The sequence below is a fragment of the Bison bison genome, unplaced genomic scaffold (genome assembly GCF_000754665.1).
Source record: "Bison bison bison isolate TAMUID 2011002044 unplaced genomic scaffold, Bison_UMD1.0 scf7180017864057, whole genome shotgun sequence".
NCBI classification, from domain to species: Eukaryota; Metazoa; Chordata; class Mammalia; order Artiodactyla; family Bovidae; genus Bison; species Bison bison.
In genome coordinates, this window is record NW_011494629.1 from 3,411,105 (window position 1) to 3,436,551 (window position 25,447).

Sequence of the window (25,447 nt, forward strand, 5' to 3'; positions counted from 1 at the left end):
CACACTGAGGACTTCACTTTCACTTTTCACTTTCATGCATTGGAGAAGGAAATGGCAACCCACAGTGTTCTTGCCTGGAGAATCCCAGGGATGGGGGAGCCTGGTGGGCTGCCGTCTATGGGGTCGCACAGAGTCGGACACGACTGAAGCGACTTAGCAGCAGCAGCAGCAGATGGGTCACACTAGAAACATCACACAGTTAATTCATTAAGAAAACTCAGTTGGATACAGTATTAGATAACGTCTAAAATTTTTATAGGAAATTACTTGTCATGCCTAAATGTGTTACATTTTAAAAAATATTCTTTGATTTTTAAATAGACATCACTATTAGTAATCAGGGCATGATTTAAAATTATAACTTAATTAACATACTGCATGTTATATAAGAAATAAATGTTTACTAGAATCAGTAAAGTTGTTGGGGCTGGGAGGTAGCATGAACTCTCTGGTCACGTGTCTTACAATTTATTGTTTGAGAATCTGTACTTAGGTATATCATAATCACTTTTATGTGCTAATAACCCCAGGGAAATTTGCCTACTAATAAAATTTCTTAGAAACCCAGAAAGCCTCTAAGAAATAATTGTCTAGTGGTGAATACATAGGTATGGTGTTATATACCAAGATATTTTGAAAGGAGAATCTGATAATAAGTTTCAAACAGCACAACAAAGCCAGTTAGCTTCCAGTATATTTCTAAAACTGGAAATAATTTGACTCTTTCTTGGGCAGAGGGACCTTCAAAATGACAGTTTTTTTAATTTGCCGTCAGCTCATGAGGCACCCACTGATTGAGCTTTTTCTCTTTTCCGATTTGCTTCAAATGCTGAATGACCATAGAATGGTCAACCTTGGAATTCTTGGACAGCTTCTCATGTAGTTATAAGAGGATCAGCTTTGATGATTGCTCTCAGTCGGTCATTGTCAACTTCCGATAATTGGCCATTATGCTCCTAATCTTCAAGGCTCTTGTCTCCTTTGCAAAACTTCTTGAACAACCACTGCACTGTACATTCATTAGCAGTTCCTGGGCCAAATTTGTTGTTGAGGTTGTAAGTTGTCTCTGCTGCTTTTTGAACTGCTGCTTGTTGAACTCATTTTGAACTTGAATGAGAAAATCTCTCAAATTTGCTTTTTGTCTAACATCATTTCCCTACTCTAAAATAAATAGAGAATAACAGTACCATACTGTTTTGATTGCTGTAGCTTTATAGTAGAGTCTGAAGTCAGTGAGCCTGATTCCTCCAACTCCGTTTTTTGAGATTGCTTGGTTATTTGAGATCTTTTGTGTTTCCATACAAATCTTAAAATTGTTTGATCTGATAAAATACTGTTAGTAATTTGATAGGGATTGCACTGAATCTGTAGATTACTTTGGGTAGTATATTCATTTTGACCACATTGATCCTTCCAGTCCCAGAATGTGGTATATTTTTCCATCTGTTTGTGTCACCCTTGATGTCTTTCATCAGTCAAATAAGTTTTGGAGTAAAGGTCTTTTACATCCTTAGGTAGATTTATTCCTAGCTTTTTATTCTTTTTGACACAATGGTTAAAAAAGAAAAAAACTACATTTCTTTTTGGAATAAAAACGTTTTTGAAAAACTATTAAGACATAATCAGAAAAACATCCTCAAGCGTTTTTCTGATTAAAAAAGTAACAAGTTGAAATTAACACAAAAAAATTAACATTATACAGAGAGATGAAAAGTAAAAATTTCTTATAATTTTCAGATTATTGTACTTTTACTCAGCAGCCCAGGAACCTGAGATTCAACGAAGTAGCATATCACTGCTATTAGGAATCTCCAATATGTGTTTTCTCAACACTGCCAAACAGTTAAATCAATTTAAGCACTAGGTGTCTGGAGAAGAGTCAGATACCACAGTTTTAAGAGCTTAGTCCTACAAGATGACCCTCTGCTACTGCACCCACACTTCAGATGTCAGTCGTGAGTTCTGGTTGTCACCTAGATTTCTAACCAACCCATGGCCTCCTCCTTGGGTCCAAAGAGTAAGTCACAGAACTCAGAGAACATTGTACTCTTGAGATTACCAGTTAAGTATAAAAAGGGATTGTAAAGGATACACTCAAACGTTTCTGTCTCCAGAACTGGGGTGTACTACCTCATAGCATGTTTTGTTATCAACAAAAGACACATTTATGGCTCCCATCACTTAAGAAATTCCAAGAGATTTAAGAGCTCTGCCAGAAAAGATGGCTCAGTAGGTGAAGAATCCACCTGCAGTGGAAGAGATACTGGCAGACATGAGTTTGATCTGTGGGTTCAGAAGATCCCCTAGAGGAGAAAATGGCAACCCATTGCAGTATTCTTGCCTGGAGAAGCCCATGAACAGAAGGGCCTGGTAGGCTACTGTCTTCAGGGTTGCAAAGAGTCTAACACAGCTGAAGTGACTGAGCAGGCACCCATGCCAGAACAGAGACTAAATATATATTTCTTATTATCAGTGAACTAAAATGAACAGGAATGGGAGAATATAATTCAGATGACTGGTTTCAGCAGTTTATGGAGAGCAGGGGGAAGCTAAGGAAAGAAAGAAAAGCTCATAGCCAGAAAGAAATTCATCTTACAAGACAGTTTGATTCACAGTAGCTTGTACTATCAGGGAATAATATTGAGAAAGGAATGGAAAAGGATTGGTAGTCAGAAAACAGATACTTTTACCTTTATTTAGCTATGCCTTAGGAGAATTTAAGAACCAACAGTTGGTTTCTAATGCTACTGTCAGGAAGGAGCTGCTTCCACCATAGAAGCTACCTGTGGTGTCTACTTCTACTTCTGTAGGCAAGTGCATTTCTGTCTGTAAAAGTGTACTGGTGTGACCTCTGGGTCATGGCCGTGGTGTAGTGAACGTGACACCCTTGAAGGCCCTTTGCCTAAGATTCCAGTCACGTCACTCATCTGCCTGTATACAACTTTTCTGGTTGGTGAACCCTGTGTTCTGTTTTTTATTCAGAAAATATCAATGCATGTCATTGAAGTCCACATTTTCCCTTGCTCTCATAGATTCTGTCAGAGGAAAATTACTCATTTTAATGGAAGCCAGATTATCAGCCCTCTATAAATCGGAGAGTGACTATGAGATCCTTGAAAGGTGAATATACAAATCATTGATGTATACATGCATGCATCTGTGTGGTGTGTGTGTGTGTGTGTCTTTAGTTTTAAAAAGTGAGATACTTTATTGCCCAAGAGCTATATATAGTATTCAAGCTTAATCAAATATATTCAAGTCACATGTTCTAGCACTAATGACTTAGAAACAAGGAAATCAGAAAGAAATGGTAATTTGATGTGGCTGCAGCCTCATTTCTTTGATGATTTTAATTGTGAGTTTGCTCCTCTTGTTTTCTAGATTTCCTGGTGCCTCTCTCAGAGGCAAGAAATACCGGCCCCTGTTTGACTATTTTGTAAAGGTAAGCTTAGAGCCCTCTACCACAGGCACTCTCCACAACCTATGTGTTTGATAACTGGAGTGATATTCATGTTGTCTTATTGGTTATATTGTTTATATAAGTGTGCCTGAATCCAAAAAAAATTTTTTTAGGTATTTAAAAAATTAAATTCTGTTCATATTGCCTTCTTGTTTTAATAATTAAAATACTATATAAAATTTTAAGTAGTTTTCTCAAATGATGTATGGAATCAGTTATGTTTGATAAGATTTATATGTGTATATTTTGTATTGCTTATTACCACCCAGGAAAGTCATTGCTGTCAGGTAGTGTTTGGGATTTGTTTTTATAAATTTAAAATATAATTCAGAATAAAACTGTGTGTCAAAGTAACAGTTCATTTCAAGGAATTTATGAGGTAAGTTCTTTAAGCTCAGACATTTAGTAACTTAATTTTCATCAGAGTCACAGAACTATTTTACGTGGTTTTTCATTTTCTGTCAACAGAATCCACGGCTGTAGTTGTAAACTCCAGCAACAACAAAAGAATGAAAACAATAGGAATTTCCCGTTGATTCTTTAATCTCTTTATTTGTGGTTTTCCTGGGTCTTTGTTGCTGCACGGGCTTTCTCTAGTGCGGTGAGCTGGGGTCACTCTCTAGTTTCAGCACCTGGGCCTCTCTTGTTGAGGAGCACAGGCCCTCGGTGTGCAGGCTTCAGTAGTTGTGACTCCTGGTCTCTAGAGCACAGCCTCAGTAGTTGTGGCTTAGTTGCTCTGAGGCATGTGGGATGTTCCTGGACCAGAGATCGAAACCATGTCTCCTGCATTGATTTGAGCCACCAGGGGAGACCTCTTGAAGTGGTTCTTATTTATAGGTCTTGGAGCGAAATAATGAGCAACACCGTCAGACCTGGTTTTACACACTGGAAATTATATTCAGCTGGACGTGGCATTAGCCAGCAAAAGCTTACATCACAGGCTGGGATAAAATATTTACTACCTCTGTTCTGGTTCAGTGTGGCGATAATAAGAGTTTGACTAATGCAGGTGGGCTTTGTCCACAGCAACACCTGTGTCTATACTTCTGTGCACTTGAGTATTTTCCTGTATTTCTTATCTCCTAACTAAACTTCCTCATTGCATGTTGTCGCTAATGGATTGCCAAATGCTTTACCTGGTCTTTCACTAGGCGTTCTCCACTTGACACAGGGCAGTCCCGCTCCCTAACCATGTCTCCTAATGTTGATTTAAACATATCCTTTGCATCCATCAAACTTGTCCTTTCTTTTCTTCTCTCCTTGCCTTTGTTTTTATTGTTTTCATTGTTTTCCTCCTATTTTTAAAAAACGTTCACCTTTCTTTATTGTCATATCAACTTGACACTCTTCAACAGTAAACTCAGATGCCCTCTGGGAAAAGCATTTTCTGAAACATTTCTTTGATTTCTCCCTCTGAAAAATATCATTACTCCATTCTTCTGTATCTTAACATTTTTTAAAAATATTTGTTTTTATTTGTCTTAAAACTCGTGCACTGTATCAGTGACCTTTCTGAATTATAGACCCTATTGGGAAGATCCTATTGAGACCCTAAGGAAAGTTGAGCTCTTTCAGAAAATGTACATGGACACAATAGATAGGAACTTTGTGTGAAGTCACGAGTCTCTCTGGAATATGCATTCAGTTCATACTGATTTAAGTTTTTTAAGAATAGCACATATGCGTTCAGTTATCTTCATAAAATTTCTAGAACATTTGGTAAGTTTTAGAAGGATGCTGCAAGTTCTTTGACTTACAACAAAAATCATCCGGTGTATATGTAAAATACCCATGTTCTGAAGTTTTAAGTGGGAGCTATGAGAATAGATGCTGTCTGTGAAGTGCAACACTATAGCTCTCCGTGTGAATGCTAACCCAGTTCAGACCCTGCCCGCTAAGATTCAGCAGGGATAATACCTCAAACTTGACTTCGAGAAATAGGAATGCAATGCAGCATTTCTTTGTCTACAGTTACAAACAGTAGGATCCTTTGTATTCCCTCTTCTTACGTCTGATTCTGAGGATACACATATTATCTCTCCAAGTTTAAACTATTGAAAAGGACCTATCACACCACACCAAAAATGTTTCCAGGTGATTTGGGTTATAGCAATTAAAAATTCAGAGTTATTTTTCAAGTTTAATTTTAAGTGAATGCCAAAGAATTAAAGAGCTGTGATGTGGTTGAATATAAAATTGTGTTTGGAATCCAAAGGCCTTCATCACTGAAGGCCTGGCTTCATCATTACTTACTTGTATAATCTGGACAAACAATTCCATCTTTGTCCAGAGTTTGTTCATCTGTGAAATTGAAATACAACCAGAATATTTTTAAAACATGGGACTGCCAGTGCCTTTTTGACAGTATTATAGGATTCAATGTGAAAATCATTTCTGAAAGTACATTTTACAAAGGCAGAGGGATAAGAAAGCACAGTTTGTTGACTGAAACAAAGGGTATGTGAAAAGAAATACTAAGAGACGAAGGTAGAAAAAGTAGGTCAGTAGTCGTATATGTATAAACCTGGCTTTAGTTGTTACCAAAAAAATAAAACTGAAAGCAATTCCCCTTAGTGTTACAGTACTTGGACTACCTGAATCTAGAACTTGTAACTTGGCTCCCATCCTGATTCTTTCAAAGTTTGCCTTTTATTACTGAAAAACCTGAGCTGACCTGAAAGGAAAAGGAGCAGCAGCAAAGTGTTTTCAGTGATTGGAAATACAGCAGGAAGGGAATTGTTGAGGGAGCACATCTTCTGAGACATTTTAAGATAAACTGCTTACTGGGGCAGGGGTGAGGTTGGAAGAACTGATGAAAAGTTTTGTGACTAAGGAAGAAATTTTTATCTGTAAGTCTTTAGATAACGATTTCATTTATAAATGGTGAACTGTTGTTATTCATGGAAATGATTTGAATTGGCACATTTCTTCCCAATCTGAATTATTCTGTCCATTCTATTTCCAAAAATTAAGTGTTAAAATTTTTTCAGGGTCTTACCAAAAACTATTATTAAATTAATATTATGATATGGTTTTATTTTATTCTTTAAGCCTGATAACCTTTCTTTTCCAGTGTAAAGAGAGTGGTGCTTTTACTGTGCTTGTGGACAACTATGTGAAAGAGGAAGAAGGCACTGGGATTGTACACCAAGCTCCTTACTTCGGTGCTGTGAGTACTATAAATCTTGCAAGTGTACTTATGAGAAGGAAATGTCATTGGCCACTAAGTTGTATGTGTGTGTATGTGTACACAGATGTTTCTCACTGTTGTTCAGACTATGGAGATACCTCCCCCAAAAGAGAAAAACCTTGCATCTGAAATTCCTTTCCATCCTGAGCTGGTTCTGAAAATGATAGGCTAAATCCTGAGTGTTGCTAGGCATTTTGTCTTTCTAAAAGGCATGCAATGTTTTCATCCATTCATTATTTAAATATTTGCTATACACTTTGTGCTTTATGTGGAGAAGGAAATGCAATCCACTCCAGTATTCTTACGTGGAGAATTTCATGGACAGAGGAGCCTGGTGAGCTACATACAGTCCACGGGATCACAAAGAGTCGGACACGACTGATTGATTGTCCTTTTGTTTTATGATACGCAGCTGGGAGTTTCGACAAGGGCACATTGAGTTATACAGTCACCACAGCCATCAAAATGAAGAAAAGTTCCATCACCTGTGCTGTGTTGTTGACTACATACTATATCATCAGAAGAGAGACTTTGATTTCTTTCTTCAGAGCTATGCAGTGTGATTAACTTAAAATTTTTCCCAGGGTCAGTTCAGTTCAGTCGCTTAGTCGTGTCCGATTCTTTGCGACCCCATGAACTGCAGCATGCCTGGCCTCCCTGTCCATCACAATCTCCCGGAGTCTACCCAAATCCATGTCCATTGAGTCAGTGATGCCATCCAACCATCTCATCCTCTGTTGTCCCCTTCTCCCACCTTCAGTCTTTCCCAGCATCAGGGTCTTTTCCAATGAGTCAGCTCTCCGCATCAAGTGGCCAAAATACTGGAGTTTCAGTTTCAACATCAGTCCTTCCAATGAACAACCAGGACTGACCTCTTTTAGGATGGACTGGTTGGATCGCCTTTAAGTCCAAGGAACTCTCAAGAGTCTTCTCCAACACCACAGTTCAAAAGCATCAATTCTTCTGCACTCAGCTTTCTTTATAGTCCAACTCTCACATCCATACATGACCGGTAGAAAAACCATATCCTTGACTAGACGGATCTTGTTGACAAAGTAATGTCTCTGCTTTTTAATAGGCTGTCTAGGTTGGTCATAACTTTCCTTCCAAGGAGTAAGCATCTTTTAATTTCATGGCTGCAGTCACCATCTGCAGTGTTTTTGGAGCCCAAAAAAATAAAGTCTGACACTGTTTCCACTGTTTTCCCATCAATTTGCCATGAAGTGTTGGGACCAGATGCCATGGTCTTGGTTTTCTGAATATTGAGCTTTGAGCCAACTTTTTCACTCTCCTCTTTCACTTGCATCAAGAGGCTTCTTCTTTGCTTTCTGCCATAAGGCTGGTGTCATCTGCATATCTGAGGTTATTGATATTTCTTCCGGAAATCTTGATTCCAGCTTGTGCTTCTTCCAGCCCAGCATTTCTCACGATGTACTCTGCATAGAAGTTAAATAAGCAGGGTGACAATATACTGCCTTGATGTACGCCTTTTTCTATTTGGAACCAATCTGTTGTTCCATGTCCAGTTCTAACTCTCACTTCCTGACCTGCATACAAGTTTCTCAAGAGGCAGATCAGGTGGTCTGGTATTCCCATCTCCTTCAGAATTTTCCACAGTTTATTGTGATACACACAGACTATTGACTATTGACTATGCTTTGGCATAGTCAATAAAGCAGAAATAGATGTTTTTCTGGAACTCTCTTGCTTTTTTGATGATCCAGCAGATGTTGGCAATTTGATCTCTGGTTCCTCTGCCTTTTTTAAAACCAGCTTGACCATCTGGAAGTTCATGGTTCACGTACTATTGAAGCCTGGTTGGAGAATTTTGAGCATTACTTTACTAGCGTGTGAGATGAGTGCAATTGTGTGGTAGTTTGAGCATTCTTTGGCATTGCCTTTCTTTGGGATTGGAATGAAAACTGACCTTTTCCAGTCCTGTGGGCACTGCTGAGTTTTCCATATTTGCTGGCATGTTGAGTGCAGCACTTTCACAGCATCATCTTTTAGAATTTGAAATAGCTCAACTGGAATTCCATCACCTCCACTAGCTTTATTCATAGTGATGCTTCCTAAGGCCCACTTGACTTCACATTCCAAGATGTCTGGCTCTAGATAAGTGTGAGTGATCACACCATCATGATTATCTGGGTTGTGAAGATCTTTTTGTACAATTCTTCTGTGTATTCTTGCCACATCTTCTTAATATTTTCTGCTTCTGTTAGGTCCATACCATTTCTGTCCTTTATTGAGCCCATCTTTGCATGAAATGTTCCCTTGGTATCTCTAGTTTTCTTGAAAAAATCTCTAGTCTTTCCCAGGGTAATTTTTCTAAAAATGTAATCCTTTTAATGTAATTTGTGTATGAATAAAACTGAAGAGCACAGGTATGAAGGGCACATATTTAGAACTAAACCAGACTTTAACTCACAGCCCTGCCACTAACAGGCCATCTGTAGGTAAGTTACTTAGCCTGTCTTGAGTTCCTTTCCCTCCTGTGTGACACGCAGTGATAGTACCAGCCTATCTGGGTAACTTGCAAGGATTAAATGGATTCATCCGTTTAGAGCATTAGTACAATACCTGACACTTACAAGAGTGTGTGCAGTCACTGCAGGGAGTGTAGACCCCACTGGGGACAAAACAAATTCTTTTCGACTTGATCATTTTGTCAGTGAGAGAGGCAGTGAAGCTTGTTGGTCCCTATTGGTCTTTTTTTTTTTTCCCATACTAAACCTTTGCAGGGATTTTTATTATGGAAATGTTCAAACATACACAGATGTTAAGAAAATACAGTAATTTCTTAGGTTCATGTCATCCAGCTGCTTTAATCATTAAAAATAATCATCAACATTTTGGAATTTCCATTTTACCTATCTCATTACGTCTCCCCTTCCCCAACACCATTTTTATTTTGACTGGAGGGTTTTATAGCAAATCTTCACGATTGTATCTTTCATCTGCAAGTACTTCTGTATGCATCTCTGACTTATAACGACTTTGATTTTTAACATAGCCACTGTGCCATTATATCCAATGAAAGGAATAGTTGCTTGATATCATCCAATGCTTGGTCGGTATTCAAATTAGATGGAAAGGAAACACTCCTGATAATACTATTTATTGAGTTTTGGGAACTGATCAAATTTCAGTTATCCATAATAATTTTAGGGTCAACTGGTGTGGTTGTTCCACTGATAATAAATAATAAAGAGGTAACTTCTTGGTGTCTTCTCTGTTCTGAATGCCAGGCAGGTTAATGTTATAGAAGATCAGATCTTTAAGTTTCAGCCTTTAAACTTGGTAGACATTTTCCAAGAGACTTTCCATGTTTCAACTTTGCCAGACAGTGTACTATATAATCTCTCTGCAGAGTCTGTGGACTTCTACATGACCATGATGGGTATCATTCTGGCTCTGTTCAGGAATGCTGCTGTCTTAGCTACTTGAATTGTATAGGGTTGTTTGCTCTATACTAAATGATTTAAAATGCTGGGCTTTGGGGCTTGCCCTATCTGTGTTGCTTAGTTTCCTTTTCACGGTCCTCCTTCATGACCAGGATGTCACTTCCCTTGCTGCTGGCACACTCACATGTCACTTCATACCAGACAGCCTCTCAGCATAACGACAATTGAACATAGGCCCACATGGAACCATGCTGGCTTTCCAGCCTATTTTGGAGTCAAACTAGGATGTAGTTTTACTTTTAATCTTAGATAATCCCTTTAATTTTAGATTTCAAGCAACATAGCAAAGAGGTAAAGACCTTGGACTCTGGAACCAGGCTGTTTGGTTTTGAATCTGAGCATTGCCGCTTTGCAGCTGGATTAATTCTTTGTGCCTCAGCTACTTTATTCATAAAATGGAGATAGTTGCTAGGTTGTCTGAGGGGAGCATATGGTGAAAACCTAGTACAGCTATCTGCCTTCCTCACAGGATTGTTGTAAAGGTTTAAATAAGCTAATGTAAATGTGGTCAAGTGTTCAGAGCACTGTCTGATACAGCGCTTTGTAACTGTTTGCCCAGATTATTGTTAACATTGCTCAAAGTATACTCCTGAAGCATCATGGTGTACCCAGGCTGCTTGGGGCCTGTGTTATTTTGTAAAGTGAATAGTTTGGGTCAGGGAGTTGTTTTAATTAGTTAATTATATATGCTGAGCCTTGCAGTTTTCAGGATCTTACTGGCCCAATGAAGTATTGAACCTGGGCCCTCGCAGTGAAAGCACCAAGGTCTAACCACTGAACTGCTGGGGAATTCCCATAAAGTGGATAATTTGGATTTAGATAAGTGTTACCATACTTTCAGGTGCTCCCTGACAGGATGCAAATCCAGAAGCACATCAAGCATTGTCCAGTACTAAACATACCTTATACTTGTATGTTCTTCGGCTTTGTGTATACATGTATGTGTGTATATATGCTGCTTTTATAATTGAAATTTGATTTTGTTCTAATATATTCACATGTGTCGTCTTCTCACTTAGTAGATATTCTGCTCTATTAGGGGTTTGTGAGGTAATGGCTGGGAAGACTGATCTAGCTCCCTACCCTACTGTTCAGTTCAGTTCAATCACTCAGTCATGTCCGACTCTTTGTGACCCCATGGACTGCAACATACCAGGCCTCCCTGTCCATCACCAACTACCAGAGTTTACCCAAACACATGTCCATTTAGTGCCATCTAACCATCTTACTCTGTTGTCCCCTTCTCCTCCCACCTTCAATCTTTCCCAGCATCGGGCTCTTTTCAGATGAGTCAGTTCTTTACATCAGGTGGCCAAAGTATTGGAGTTTCAGCTTCAACATCAGTCCTTCCAATGAATATTCAGGACTGATTTCCTTTAGGATAGACTTAGTTGGATCTCCTTGCAGTCCAAGGGACTCTCAAGAATCTTCTCCAACACAACAGTTCAAAAGCATCAAGTCTTTGGTGCTCAGCTTTCTTTATGGTCCAATTCTCACATCCATACATGACTACTTTTCTTCCAAGGAGCAAGCATCTTTTAATTTCATGGCTGCAGTCACCATCTGCGGTGATTTTGGAGCCCCAAAACAGTCAGCCACTGTTTCCACTGTTTTCCCATCTATTTCCCATGAAGTGATGGGACCAGATGCCACGGTCTTAGTTTTCTGAATATTGAGCTTTGAGCCAACTTTTTCACTCTTCTCTTTCACTTGCATCAGGAGGCTTCTTCTTTGCTTTCTGCCATAAGGGTGGTGTCATCTGCGTATCTGAGGTTATTGATATTTCTCCTGGCAATCTTGTTTCCAGTTTTTGCTTCACCCAGCCCAGAGTTTCTCATGATGTACTCTGCATATAAGTTAAATAAGCAGAGTGACAATACACAGCCTTGACGTACTCCTTTTCCTATTTGGAACCAGTCTGTTGTTTCATGTCCAGTTCTAACTGTTGCTTCCTGACCTGCATACAGATTTCTCAAGAGGCATGTCAGGTGGTCTGGTATTCCCATTTCTTGAAGAATTTTCCACAGTTTGTTGTTTTCCAGCAGTCAAAGGCTTCCGCGTAGTTAATAAAGCAGAAATAGATGTTTTTCTGGAACTCTCTTGCTTTTTCGATAATCCAACAGATGTTGGCAATTTGATCTCTGGTTCCTCTGCCTTTTCTAATCCAGCTTGAACGTGTAGAAGTTCATGGTTCACATACTATTGAAGCCTGGCTTGGAGAATTTTGAGCATTACTTTGCTAGCATGTGAGATGAGTGCAAATTGTGCGGTAGTTAGAGCATTCTTTGGCATCATCTTTCTTAGGGATTGGAATAAAAACTGACCTTTTCTAGTCCTGTGGCCACTGCTGAGTTTTCCAAATTTGCTGACATATTGAGTGCAGCACTTTCACAGCATCATCTTTTAGGATTTGAAATAGCTCAAGTGGAATTCCATTACCTCCACTAGCTTTGTTCATAATGATGGTTCTTTTTTTTTTTTTATAATGATGGTTCTTAAGGCCCACTTGACTTTGCATTCCAGGTTGTCTGGCTCTAGGTGAGTGATCACACCATAGTGATTATCTGGATCATGAAGATCTTGTTTGTTCTTGCCACCTTATCTTAATATCTTCTGCTTTTGTTAGGTCCATACCATTTCTGTCCTTTATTCAGCCCATCTTTGCATGAAATGTTCTCTTGGTATCTCTAATTTTTTTGAAGAGATCTGTAGACTTGCCCATTCTATTGTTTTCGTCTATTTCTTTGCACTGATCACTGAGGAAGGCCTTCTTATCTCTCCTTGCTATTCATTGGAATCTGCATTCAAATGGGTATATCTTTCCTTTTCTCCTTTGCTTTTTGCTTCTCTTCTTTTCTCAGCTATTTGTAAGCCCTCCTCAGACAGCCTTTTTGCATTTCTTTTTTCTGGGGATGGTCTTGATCCCTGTCTCCTGTATAGTGTCACAAGCCTCTGTCCATAGTTCTTCAGGCACTCTGTCTACCAGATCTAAAACACTGCTGTAGGGCTCTGGATTCTCTGAATGATCCTTGAGTTAACTTCAATTGAGAGAATAACAAAAGTTGGTTACAATTATAGGTCAGGATACTGAAAAATTCTATAAATCTGTTGCCTGGCATGCTTTTCTCCTGCCATATCCACACGTAACTACTTTGTACTTCCCTTCCTCCTTTCTCCTTTGCCCTAGGACGATTATCGGGTCTGTATGGATTTCAACATCATTCAGAAAGACTCTCTCCCTATTTGCCCTGTGGATGCCTCAGGCTGTTTTACAGCTGAAGTGACAGATTTTGCAGGACAGTATGTGAAGGTTTGTATCTATGTGACTTAGAAAGGTGTCAGTTTCATCCTACTTCTTTCATTAATTAGTTTTTACTAAATAGCTTTCATATCTGGGATATTTTTTTCCCCCAGGAAGTTGGTTTTGTTTTGTTTCAGCATATAAAATCAGATTAGCTGCTTTCCAAGGTCTAATATTTTCAGAGGATGCATGCTGTAATTTCAAGGGTAGGAATCAGAAAAAATGAACTCTGGTTTGTGACTCAGGAAGCAGCTTTGTGACTTTGTGTAGTCACTGCTAATTGAAAATTTCATTTCTTAAATGATCTGGAACATACTTTAAAAGTACTTAATGTTATACAATAGCTGAGATATAGACCAAGTATTTTTGTAATACTTTTGTTATTTATGTGTTTTAGTCACAGTAAAGGAAACAAAATAACAGATTTTAGTAATATACTTAATTATATTATATTAGTAATTATTGTGGGATTTTTTAATGGCTAGATTTTAATTTTTTAAAAATAGGATGCTGACAAAAATATCATCAAGACTCTAAAGGAACAAGGTCGACTTCTTGTTGCCAGCACCTTCACCCATAGCTACCCTTTTTGTTGGAGGTGAGATGAAATACAGCTAGAGCTTCAGACTTGTGAATATACTTGTTATGTAAAACCATTTCATCATTCCGTGCTTCCCATCTCGTTTGTATCCTTTCAAGTTAGTGTGTGGAAACTTCATTTTTGTTTTAATGAGAATTTTATGAATTCACCTATATAGTTATTCTATCTTTAGATGTTAGAAAAATAGATCTGTACCAATATCTTTTGTGTTAAGATCACATTTCTCTGGGATGAGATATATGTCTACAATTTTCTAATGGAATTTAGTGAGGAATATCATGTGATGTAAGACATCATAGTATGAAGATGTGGGTTAAAATGGAATGTTCAGTGGCATCATGTTTCATTCCTGTTTCCTCTTTGCTGAGGTTGACATCAGTTCTTAGACAGCTGTCACACAAGCAGAACTACAGTTTTGTTAACTGTCATTTTCCACCTGTCGTGGAGGGAGATGACATAGACACTAGTATTTGCAGTAGAAGACCTAATACATGATGGTGATGTGAGTAAGAAACTAAAGGTCAGTCTTACCCTGGGTCCCTGCATACCTCAGTCTGACCAGCCACATTCTGCATTTTTGCTTTCCCAGGTCAGACACTCCACTCATTTACAAAGCAGTGCCTAGCTGGTTCGTTAGGGTGGAGCACATGGTGGATCAGCTGCTGAGGAACAATGACCTGTGTTACTGGTGAGCAGTTAAATGTGTATCTTCATAATGTCCTTTGTCAGTAGTTAATATTGGTTTACACTTCCTCCAAATTATAATTGTTTTAAAAGCCATCTTTAATTGTATAGTAATAGCTGTGTGTTATTTTGTTTATTCAGGAACACAAAATAAATAATTTTGTATAACAGAAGCAGAATCCCTCTCGTGATAGACATATAGGGGATATGTCTTACCTCATGATAAGACATACAGGGGAATATTTTTCTTAACCCAGTGAAAATGAGAAGTTGCCATTCATTTGATCTGAATGACTTTGGAAAACTGTCAGAGTCCCCTAGCTTTAAGTGATAGTCATTTTCAGGATAAAAATTTATCTTTAGAGGTACTACAGAAGCCATTTAATACTTTATTTTTGACACTTATTGAGTTCCTAAAATACGGTGATACCTTGTGTACTGTGGGTTCATAGATAAATACTGCAAGGATAGAATCCTTGTTCTTTTCAGCTAATATCTAAATTGCAGAGAGGTGTTACAGTAGTTCTTCCCTTTTGCCATGGTGGGTGTGTTCCAAGACCCCCCCAGTGGATGTCTGAAAACGCAGATAGTATTGAATCCTAAATGTATTTCTCTGGTAGCTCAGTGGTAAAGAATCCGCCTGCAGTGCAAGAGACACAAGTTTGATCCCTGGGTCAGGAAGATCCCCTGGAGAAGGAAGTGCAACCCAGTCCAGTATTCTTGCCTAGAGAATCCATTGACAGAGGAGCCTGGTGGGCTACCGGTCATGAGTTGGACACAACTTAGTGACAAAACAACAACTGAACCCTGTACCTTATGTACGGCGCTTTTCCTGTACATATTTACACACCTGTGATGAAGTTTAATTTATAAACTAGGCACAATAAGAGTACCCAAATTGCTAGCATCACTGCTTTTGTACTTTGGGACCATTATTAAGTAAAAATAAGGGTTATCTGAACACAGGCACTGAAGTAGTCAACAGTTGACCTGGTAACTGACTTGGTAACTGCTAGGCTACAGTCCGTGGGGTCACAAAGAGTCGTACGTGTCTGGGTGACGAAGCAGGTACACTGTAGGTGCAAAAATGATCTAAGTCTAAATCTTTGTATTCCAGAAGAACATTTTTTTATGGAGAAGTATGACTTTGGAAGAATGGAGAGAATCTCTGGGCAGTAAGAGGAAATTGTATGTTTCTTAGTAAGTTGACCCTGATTTCTCAAGAGAAAGTAGTTTTTTTCATTTGTATACCTGTTCGTTTCCTAGTGGAGTGCTCAGTATGGATAATTAGTGTGGCTGCCTTATTGGGAATTGTGGGGAGAGGGTACAGGCCTATAAATTGACCTAGGATGTTAATTGCAGTGCCTGAGCGTACAGGATATTTTGGAGCTGAAGGGTGCCCTAACTCAGGCTTGAAGTTTGGCAAGATTTTCTGCAAAGTTGGACCTTAAAGAATAAGGAGTCATTTACCAGTCAGAAGCTGTAGGAACCTTGGGGAAGGAGGGTGGCAAGTTGAAGGTTATCAAAGTGGAGGGATGGCACAGGCAAAGGCAGTGAGGTAAGCAGCTACGTTCTAAGTACTCGCCTTATTCCTGGACCCTGAAGTGCAGTGGCAGGGGGACTGCAGGTGAGCCTGGAGAGGCAGCTACCCACCGACTACAAACAGCCCCACTCGTTCGCACTCTTACTTTATAGGTGATTAAGGGCCCTTACCTAGTGACTTTTAGTAAAAGCACTATTGTGTGGTTGACCGGAAGACTAGGTCTGAGTAGGATCGGGTGATGAGTTAAAGAACTGCAGCCGTCCTGCAGTTGGAGAGCAGGACTGGGAAGCTTACGTGCTGTGGAGTTTCGTATCACAGAGCATCTTCCCTGGGATGAATTCACAGCAGAAACAACCACTGTAGGCTTTTTGGTACTGTCCTTGTAGAAAACATTCTCCTAGAAGTGAGTGCACAGATTCCAGAGTGTTAGTTTCACAAAGGATTATACAAAGGCTTATGCAGATATAATTTTATAAGTTTACTTACTAATGTTTTGATGTGATTATCTGATATGTTTATTGCAGGGTCCCAGAGTTTGTGCGAGAAAAGCGATTTGGAAATTGGCTGAAAGATGCACGTGACTGGGCAATTTCCAGAAACAGATACTGGGGCACTCCTATCCCACTGTGGGTCAGCGGTGACTTCGAGGAGGTGAGGCAGGGCAGGAGGGCAGTATATCCTCGTGTTGATTTTTGCAGAAGCACCTCGTTCATGTATCTCAGTATGGGGTAAAAGAATATGGTTTCTTTATTATTTCGTTCCTTTATTTCATCAGGTTTTTTTTCTCTTTATTCCTTCCTAATATCATGACATAAATAAGAATATGTTTTAAATTTATTTTAAATTATATTTTCTTTAATTAAATATAGTTTTAAATTTCCCTTTGCGTAAAAGTGAAGAATGCAAGTTGTATTTGTCTCTGGGAAATCCTCACATTGTTTATCTTGTGTTACTTAGATTCTTTTTTACCTCTGAGTTTTTAATGAACAGAAAAGACTCCACGCCCTGCACTAAGTGGCAGTATATTGAAACAACCTTTTAGTGATAAAAAGGACAACTTAAAATTACCAAAGGATTATAGACCTTTAATCTATAAAGTCAAATGTGTGTGTGTGTGTGTGTGTGTAAATAAATAATAACAGACATATAGATGTATTTCCTGTGCTGAATGCTAAGAGCATTAGAACGGTTATGAAGAGCAGCAGCCCAGGGACCTCAGTAAATCTCTGATAGGGACCTGAAAGGCAAGAGTGAAATAACTAAATCAGAGGACTTTTCAGAACTGAGCAGGAGGGGCAGAGAAAGAAGGCTGTGTATGTTTGTTAGATAGCAGATGTCCTCTGGATGTGAACTACAGCAGCTCCTACTAGTGTAAGTCAGGAACTTGGCTCCTGTTTGATGACTCCCCATTATGAATAGCCCCGGCCAAGTCCCTTTCCCAGCCTCCTTACATGAACATAATCCTGGTATCTTTCAATCTGATTATTTGGTCCAGTTCATACACAATAAATTAGTTCCAGCTTTAATTTGAGAAGATTTAGGATTAAAAAGCCAAATTCAGGTGCCAGGAATAAACTAAGATGCCTTAGAGCAATAGTCTAGGCATTTCACTTATGCTTATTACTTTTAGCAGAGATTTGGACATAGTAAATCCTCAAGAAATAGTAATTGAGATGATGGCTGTGAAATTCTCTCTCTGTCGGGAATTTCTGTGATACAGGGATAGGTAGCAAAGAAGTGAAGTCTGCTCACCTATTCAGACAGTTTGCCACAGTCTTTCATGTGGACCCACATTGATGATAACTGTTGTGAAGATGAAAGGTTTCTAAATCTAAAAATAAATGTTACATAAATTAACTGCATGTGATCTTTGACTCTGAGGCCTTTTATCTTTGACAGGTAGTATGTATTGGGTCAATAGCAGAACTGGAAGAACTATCAGGAACAAAGATCTCAGATCTCCACAGAGAGAGGTCAGTTTCTGCCGGTTTGATTCACTTCTGTTCTGTCATTCAGAGAGTATGGGGCTAGGTCCTAGCCTGTTAAGACATGGTCTCTGTTGCATGTCATAGAGCTCCATGAAGAGATCAAACACTAGTTTGCTAAATTACTTTGCTGTTGATGATTCATGTCATCTTGAGGAAAGGTGGCATCTGTCCTTGAGTTAGATGTCAGGAGACTCTGACATATAACCTTCCAGACTGAGCACTGATGACACTTTGTGAAAGCCTGTGATAATTGCCAGTATTTCTGTTTGCATGTAAAAGAGCTGTGAGAGCATTGTGTTTCCTTTTGGCAATTAAACTGTATGTTCTGTTTTGCTTAAAGTTAATTGAAGCAGCTATTTCTTCATTTACTTCTTTGTTTACTAGCATTGACCATCTGACCATTCCTTCACGCTGTGGAAAGGGATTGTTGCATCGTGTCTCTGAAGTGTTTGACTGTTGGTTCGAGAGTGGCAGCATGCCATATGCTCAAATTCATTATCCATTTGAAAACAAGAGGGAGTTTGAGGATGCATTTCCTGCAGACTTCATTGCTGAAGGCATTGACCAAACCAGAGGATGGTATGTTCCTTGTTCTTAAAAGTGATTTATTGATTTGATTTAACTTAGCAGGTATTTTACTTTTAATCAGCTAGGTGCTGGGGAGATTGTGTCAGACAAGATAGGCTCTGCTCCTGCCCTCTGTGCCTTACCACCACATACCAAAAAAGTGTCTTTTGAGAAGGTATCTCTTACTACATTACTGCGGTAGTTTTAGAGTTTGAATTATTTCTTTGACATTTTTGAATACAGAGATTTATTATATTGGAAGTTTAAGTGATACAAAACAATATATGTCCCTCTTAGTTGGTTTACTTCAAATCATTTACTCAAATATTTAGTGGGTATTTACATACAAGATATTGGGGAGGTTGCTACAAAATTGAGGAATAGTTGAAAATGTACTCAGGTGTTAAGGCTAGCCTCATAACTTTGTGAAAAATCCAGATTTAAAATCTAAAAAAAAAAAAAACAAAGCCCATGATGGGAGTAAGAGTTTGCTTGCACAACTGAACATGCCGCAAGGAAGATCAAAGATCCCATGTGCTACAATTAAGACCAAATAAATACCCCTTCCTCTGAGGGCAGGTCAGGAGGACCCTGGTTTTATCTGGTGCCTTACTGAAAGTGGTGCCCTCATCCTTTTAATTAGGAAAAGATGAATTACTGGGCCACAATGCTGGTTAGTTACATGTATGTCTTTGGGGGTCCTTCCAACCATTTTGAGCCATTCCATTCCAGCAGTGAGATTTATCTGAGTCTTTGACACGAGGACTGAGGCCTGGCTGGACTGTCCACCCACCCTGCTGTATTGCTGGTGACGAGATTGTCCTCTTTGGGGGTATCAGTCTGTCTCCTGTGGAGAGCCTGGGATTTGACCTCATAGATCACTTTGACTTACACGTTTTGAACTTTAGCCATAATCTAAAGACTACAAACTGGCTGTGATTCGGTATAACCTGGACCAGTCCTGTTTGCCCCATGACATCAGGTGGGAACTGAATGTTGTGACCACTAACGGTAATATCAGTCGTCCCATCATTTCCTCCCACGGGTAGGTGCAGGCTTGAGGGATGCTAGGTCCCTTCCTCCTTGGGCTGAGGGCTCCTTCCTTTTGGTGCTCTGTCCCATCCACCTCCCTCCAACTGCTGCCTCAGGTCAGCTGTGCTCTGCTGGGGAGCAAAGGGAAAGGGGAGGAGGGAGAAGCAAGCCGCGTGTGAGCCTCAGGAGCTTCCCCCTCCCCACTCCTTATCCCCCTGCTTGAGCCACAGGCATTAATTGGAAGCTGAGAGGAGTTACAGCTGTTGGCATGAAATCTCCTTCACCCTAACCTGGGGAGGTGAGGACCAGCAGATAATTGCATCCTTCCTTGAGCTGTTGCTGAACGCTGACACTCTAAAGCCAGCTCAGATTCTATAAAAATAAAGTAAAAAAGAAACAAAAAACAGTGTTTTTGGACTGACCCACGTTCTTATTATACTTTCATTTGTAATGTTTCTGAAGGAGTATTTAAGGAATGCTGGGTCATTTTCTGTCTTTACTACTAGTAGTCTTCACAAACTGTTGGAATTCCAGCCTTAATGTTCTGGAATGTACTATTTTTAGCTTTCAGTCCATTTTTCTATAGAAACAGCTTTTCTTAAAGAGAAAGCCAGATGACTGACCAATAAGTTGTTTGAGGAATTTCCAGATCTGGCAACTGTTAAAAGCTGTCATGTGGGTCCACATGTGCACACTTCCTCCTTCCCCTTCTGTCAGGCATGGTCTGCCTCTCCTGAGAACTATGGTCCTATTGACCTGCCCTCAGAGGAAGGGGTATCTGATCATTTATTCAAGGGATCTGGTCTCCCATCCCCATCATTTGTGTCTGGTGATGTTCTTTGACTGCAAAATCCGGTCCTAGATGACACTGGGACAGCTTACATGGGTGTGATGTGGTTCTTTTAGGAAACAATCTAGCTAGCAAATAAATGGCATGCATGATATCTGATATAATAAAAACATTTTCTATGTTCCTACAGTCTACCTTTTGACTTTTGAATGAGAGTGCTTTTTGCGTCTTTTGTCATCAGGCTGTCCCCTATGACCTTGTGCTAAAGGCAACATACATCTCTGGATTTTCAGCCTGGCATTTCTGGGAGGTCCTGAGAGAACACCCAGCGTTGCCCACCTCTGCCTTGTGGCTGTCCAACTAGCTCCCCAAGGAAGGTGATAGTACTGTCCCCAGCAGAGAGTCAGTACCTCACTCCAGAGTTTTATTTGCTTTAAATAAAGTACATTTTATTCCTAGTGAAAAGCTCTAGTATGATTGGTCTACAGTGGGTCCTGTCCTTAATTTTTTTACTGCTCCCTAGATGATCCTGATATATCACCAGGCTTAAGAACCATTGCTTTAAGTGCTTATCAAGAAATGTAACTTACCTAAAATAGAAATTCAGTGCAATAAGTAAACACAGTTTTCTTTCCTATGCTTGAATTCTATTTCTTATTTTATTGAACTGTTTCTTTGTGTGTTTTTTTTCCCCCCAGGTTTTACACCTTGCTGGTGCTAGCCACATCTCTCTTTGGACGGCCACCATTCAAAAATGTGATTGTGAATGGACTTGTCCTGGCAAGGCAGGTGCACTCCCTTGTATAATGATGAGTTCCAGTTCCTCTCTGTTCTTAGACCGTTTTCTGGTTGGATCTAACCGTTCTTTATGAATAGAGGAATTTAGAAATGCACCAGTTCTGTTCCTGTTCTTTCCTTCCTTCTACTTTTATACTTCTTTCTGTTTTCTGTTTTCATCCAACTTCTGTCCTTCTCCACCTGTAGCATTCTATCTCTACATATCCCTCTATCTTATGAGAACGACTTCATTAAGAACTAAGCCTAATGGAGGCGGACCAAGGGGGGGACATGTGTCCCATTATACTACTAATGATAAAATAGCATTTGTCATTTAGAATTTTATAAAGTACTTTTGCTTATAGCTCTTATTTAATCTGTGAACTGGTCCTTTAATGTACTTTTAGTTGTCCTCTTTTTAATATATGAAGAACCTGTTCGTTCCAGAGGCTTATAATAGAGAACTCTTATTTTTTCCTTTGCTTCCGTTGCCTCTAGTCATTAAAAGTAAAAACAAAAATAAGAAAATTAATTATTATACATAGATATCTTGCTTCATGTGCCCTTCAAAGTGAGGGATGACACCTAGCACTGTCCCAGGCCCTGTTTTGAGCATTTATACATCTTTACTCATTACTCCCAGAGCCATTTGAAATGGGTCCTTTAATTGTCCGGTTCAACATCTGAGGCATTTGAGGTGCAGAAGAAGTAAGGTTACACTGCAACAGAGTGATAAATTCTAGTTCTGTACCTACGTAGTCTGGCTCTACAGTCTGTGCTTAAAAAAAAAAAATAGAAATCTTATTGAATTATAGTTGCGAAAATTAATAGAGACCGCTTATGTGCTTTGCCTGGTTTCCCCAGTGGTCATGTTTCTTGAAACCATAGCATATCGTCAAGATCAGGCTGTTGATTCAGTTCACCAATCTTAATCAGATTTCCCCAGTTACACTCATTTGCTATTGCATGCAATATTTCATGCATAGGTTCCTCTATCCACCCGCACAGTCAAAATACTGGGCCTGTTTCAGCATCACAGGATGTCTCTATTGCCCTTTTATAACCATACCTTCTCTACCCCTTCATACCCCACCAAGTTCAGCTTCAGCCCTAATCTCCAACACCTGGCAACCATTAATCTATTCCCCATCTCTGTAATTTTGTCATTTCAAGCATGATGCATAAATGGATTTGTATCCAGTTCTGTGCTTGACTTTTTTTTGTTCAGTGTAATTCCTGGAGATCCCTTGGGTGGTTGTATGTATCCATAGTTCCTTCTCGTTGTTGAGCAGTGTTCCATGATGACCAGCAGTTTGATCTTTCACCTGCTGAAAGACATTGGGGTTGTTTCTAGTGTTTGCCAACTATGAGTAAAACTGTGAACTTTTCTTCATAGATTTTGTGCAAATCGAAGTTTTCATTTCTCTGGGATAAATACAAAAGCTGTGTTTTTGAATTGTTATACTCTTACATCTTCCTGCTGCCATTTATTCTGAAACTTCTCCATTTACTCACTACAGTAGTCTGAAAGAAGCTTACACAGATTTTAACAAAACAACCTAATTGTTGTGCCTTAATAGTAGCTTGTGTCCCCTTTGCAGTTATGTATTCCAAATTATAGATAATCTGTAGCCATATATAAACTGTGATGTTGACTTATTTAATTGATGTCTCCCTTTTGTTTTTCAAGTGATGGTCAAAAAATGAGCAAACGCAAAAAGAATTATCCAGACCCACTTTCAGTAATTGATAAATATGGTGCTGATGCCCTCAGGTACGGACCAGTGCTCTGCCTTGTGTGTATTTGTCGTCTCTTATGTAAGCATCTTACATTCAGTGATACAGTCATGGTTTCGGTGATGCTGATCATTCTATTAATTTGGTTTATAATTAGCTCTTTTTTAAAAATGCACGTCTATTACATGGAATTGTATTGATATGTTATTGACTTTAAATCCAAAGATCATTTTCTAAATTGTAAAGATGTTTCTAAATCTAGAGGTCTTTTGGAAGATGAGTCTCTGTGTTAGATTTTATTGAGTAGCACAGGTACTTCCAAGTTAGTTGCTGGTGCCTCTGACTTACTCCTATAGATTCCCTGTCTTGGTATTAAAATTCTTATATCATTTATTTCTATTTTGCACTTACTCCTCAGACAACCATATGAGGTACATTTATGCTAGAGCAAATAAAAATTAATACTGAAAATTTTTTAGAGAAAGATACTGCTTGAAATAGAGTCATAAACTTTCGGTGCTCAGGTTAAAAGGAACCACGGAGATCTTGTTCTGCATCCTACTGTTACTAACAGGAGACCCACACCCAGGGCCTTTGGGCAAGCGTATTCGCGGTTCCCATGTTGCCCAGGAGCAGTTTATTCAGTGTCCTGCAACCCCAGTTATCTGTTAGACTCAACCTTGGCATAGCTGACTACTTGGCCTGATTATTCTTTGTATTGAAGGCTGTCCTGCAGGATGTTTAACACTGTCCCTGGCCTCTGCCCTCTGACTCCCTCTGTGTTGGCAAAATGCTTGTGTGGCTGTCCCTTGTGAATCCCTGATGCCTAAACACACAGTCCTGGGAGGAGGGCCTGGCTACTTCCTCTTGGTGCTGCCACGCCTCCTGGGGCCTGTGCCAAACCAGCCAGGACATGATTCTAGGTTAGTCCAGCGCCATATTCTGGTGTGGCACTCTTGGTCTCCCCTTTAGAATTTTCTAGGTCTCTTACAGAAAGTGAGAACTTTGTCAGTTTTAAGCGGACTGTTTGAAAAGTATTTATAATGTCCCCATTTTGCAGAAAAAGTGCTGATATGGGTATTACCCTGTCAACATGTCAGTAATATTTGGTTTACTGTCTTCATTCCATTTCCATGTAATTTTTTCTTCTTCCAGATTATATCTGATTAACTCCCCTGTGGTGAGAGCAGAAAACCTTCGCTTTAAGGAAGAGGGTGTCCGAGATGTCCTGAAGGATGTACTGCTCCCTTGGTACAATGCCTATCGCTTCTTCATCCAGAACGTCCTAAGGCTACAGAAGGTATGGGTTGCCATGCTACGGAGTGGGGTGTGCCCCACTGAGCTGGGTTTGTAAAAGATAGGGGTGAGCTGTGAGGTGGAGTTCCATGAGAGATTCGGCTGCGCAGGCCCCATGGGTGGGGGCTCGGAGCCGTTGGAAAGGCCATAGATGAAGGTGCAACAGTTGTCTGGGGACTGTGCTGAGCCAAGGAGAACAGGACTGGAGCTTTGCCATTTGGGCAGATGCTCACCTCTGCAAGACACAGATGCTTCACCTGTTTAAGAAGAGTTGCTTTGGATATTCATTTAGCCAGCCAAATTCATGATGAGCAAGCAAGTAAAGAGTCAGCTACTGTCAGAGTGAGTGCCTCGTAAAGGCTGCTGCCTATGAGTGGTCAAGAAGGGCCACTTCATGAGGGCATTTGGGCTGAGACTCCAAGAAAAATTCTCATTGAGTTGCTGGGATGAAAAACAGTGGTTGTGATATACGTGAAGGTGTCTCAGAGCAGTGACCTGCTGACTTGGGAAGCATCCTCTGAGAAGGCCCCATATGTTTTGCTGCCTCTGGTTCATCTTGTCTGCTAATGAACCCCCCCTACCAGGAAGAACAGGGTCTTCTCCAGGGCCTAGTGTTGTTCCTCTTTTTGATCCCACCACCTCTCAGGCCAGTAGTCATGAAGTGGGTCTACTTTGCAGACCTCTGCCTGTGTGGAACTCAAGAAAACAGACTGGGTTAAACCAGTCATCTCTGGGGCTTATCTGGGCCTGACAGAAAGATGCAGACTACAGCACTGGGTGCTTAAATCAGGGCAGGAGTCAGTGTGGTTGCTCCCTCGCCATCCTGATGGTGATGCTGTTGAGAAGGGACAGGTGAAGTGGGCCTTAAGGATCAAGGAGGATTTGCAAAGGAAAAAGCAGCAGGTAAATAGAGCATTCTGGGTAAAATAAATTAAGCAAAGACATTAACTCCTAGTATTCATTTTCAGCTTATAGATAGTTGTCCATTCCTACCCAGTTTTACTGTCCATCCTT

The 25,447-nt window shown here is 39.8% G+C and overlaps 1 protein-coding gene across 1 annotated transcript in view; it reads left to right on the plus strand.

The window, feature by feature from the left end:
- Positions 1 to 25,447, plus strand: part of IARS (isoleucyl-tRNA synthetase) — an 80,942-nt gene that overhangs the window by 24,502 nt on the left and 30,993 nt on the right. Inside the window, 12 exon segments of the mRNA XM_010835998.1 lie at positions 3,033 to 3,120; positions 3,382 to 3,442; positions 6,534 to 6,629; positions 13,305 to 13,427; positions 13,925 to 14,016; positions 14,609 to 14,707; positions 16,771 to 16,897; positions 18,146 to 18,219; positions 18,619 to 18,813; positions 21,322 to 21,408; positions 23,091 to 23,174; positions 24,293 to 24,437. Coding sequence (XP_010834300.1) covers positions 3,033 to 3,120; positions 3,382 to 3,442; positions 6,534 to 6,629; positions 13,305 to 13,427; positions 13,925 to 14,016; positions 14,609 to 14,707; positions 16,771 to 16,897; positions 18,146 to 18,219; positions 18,619 to 18,813; positions 21,322 to 21,408; positions 23,091 to 23,174; positions 24,293 to 24,437 — 1,271 coding nt within the window.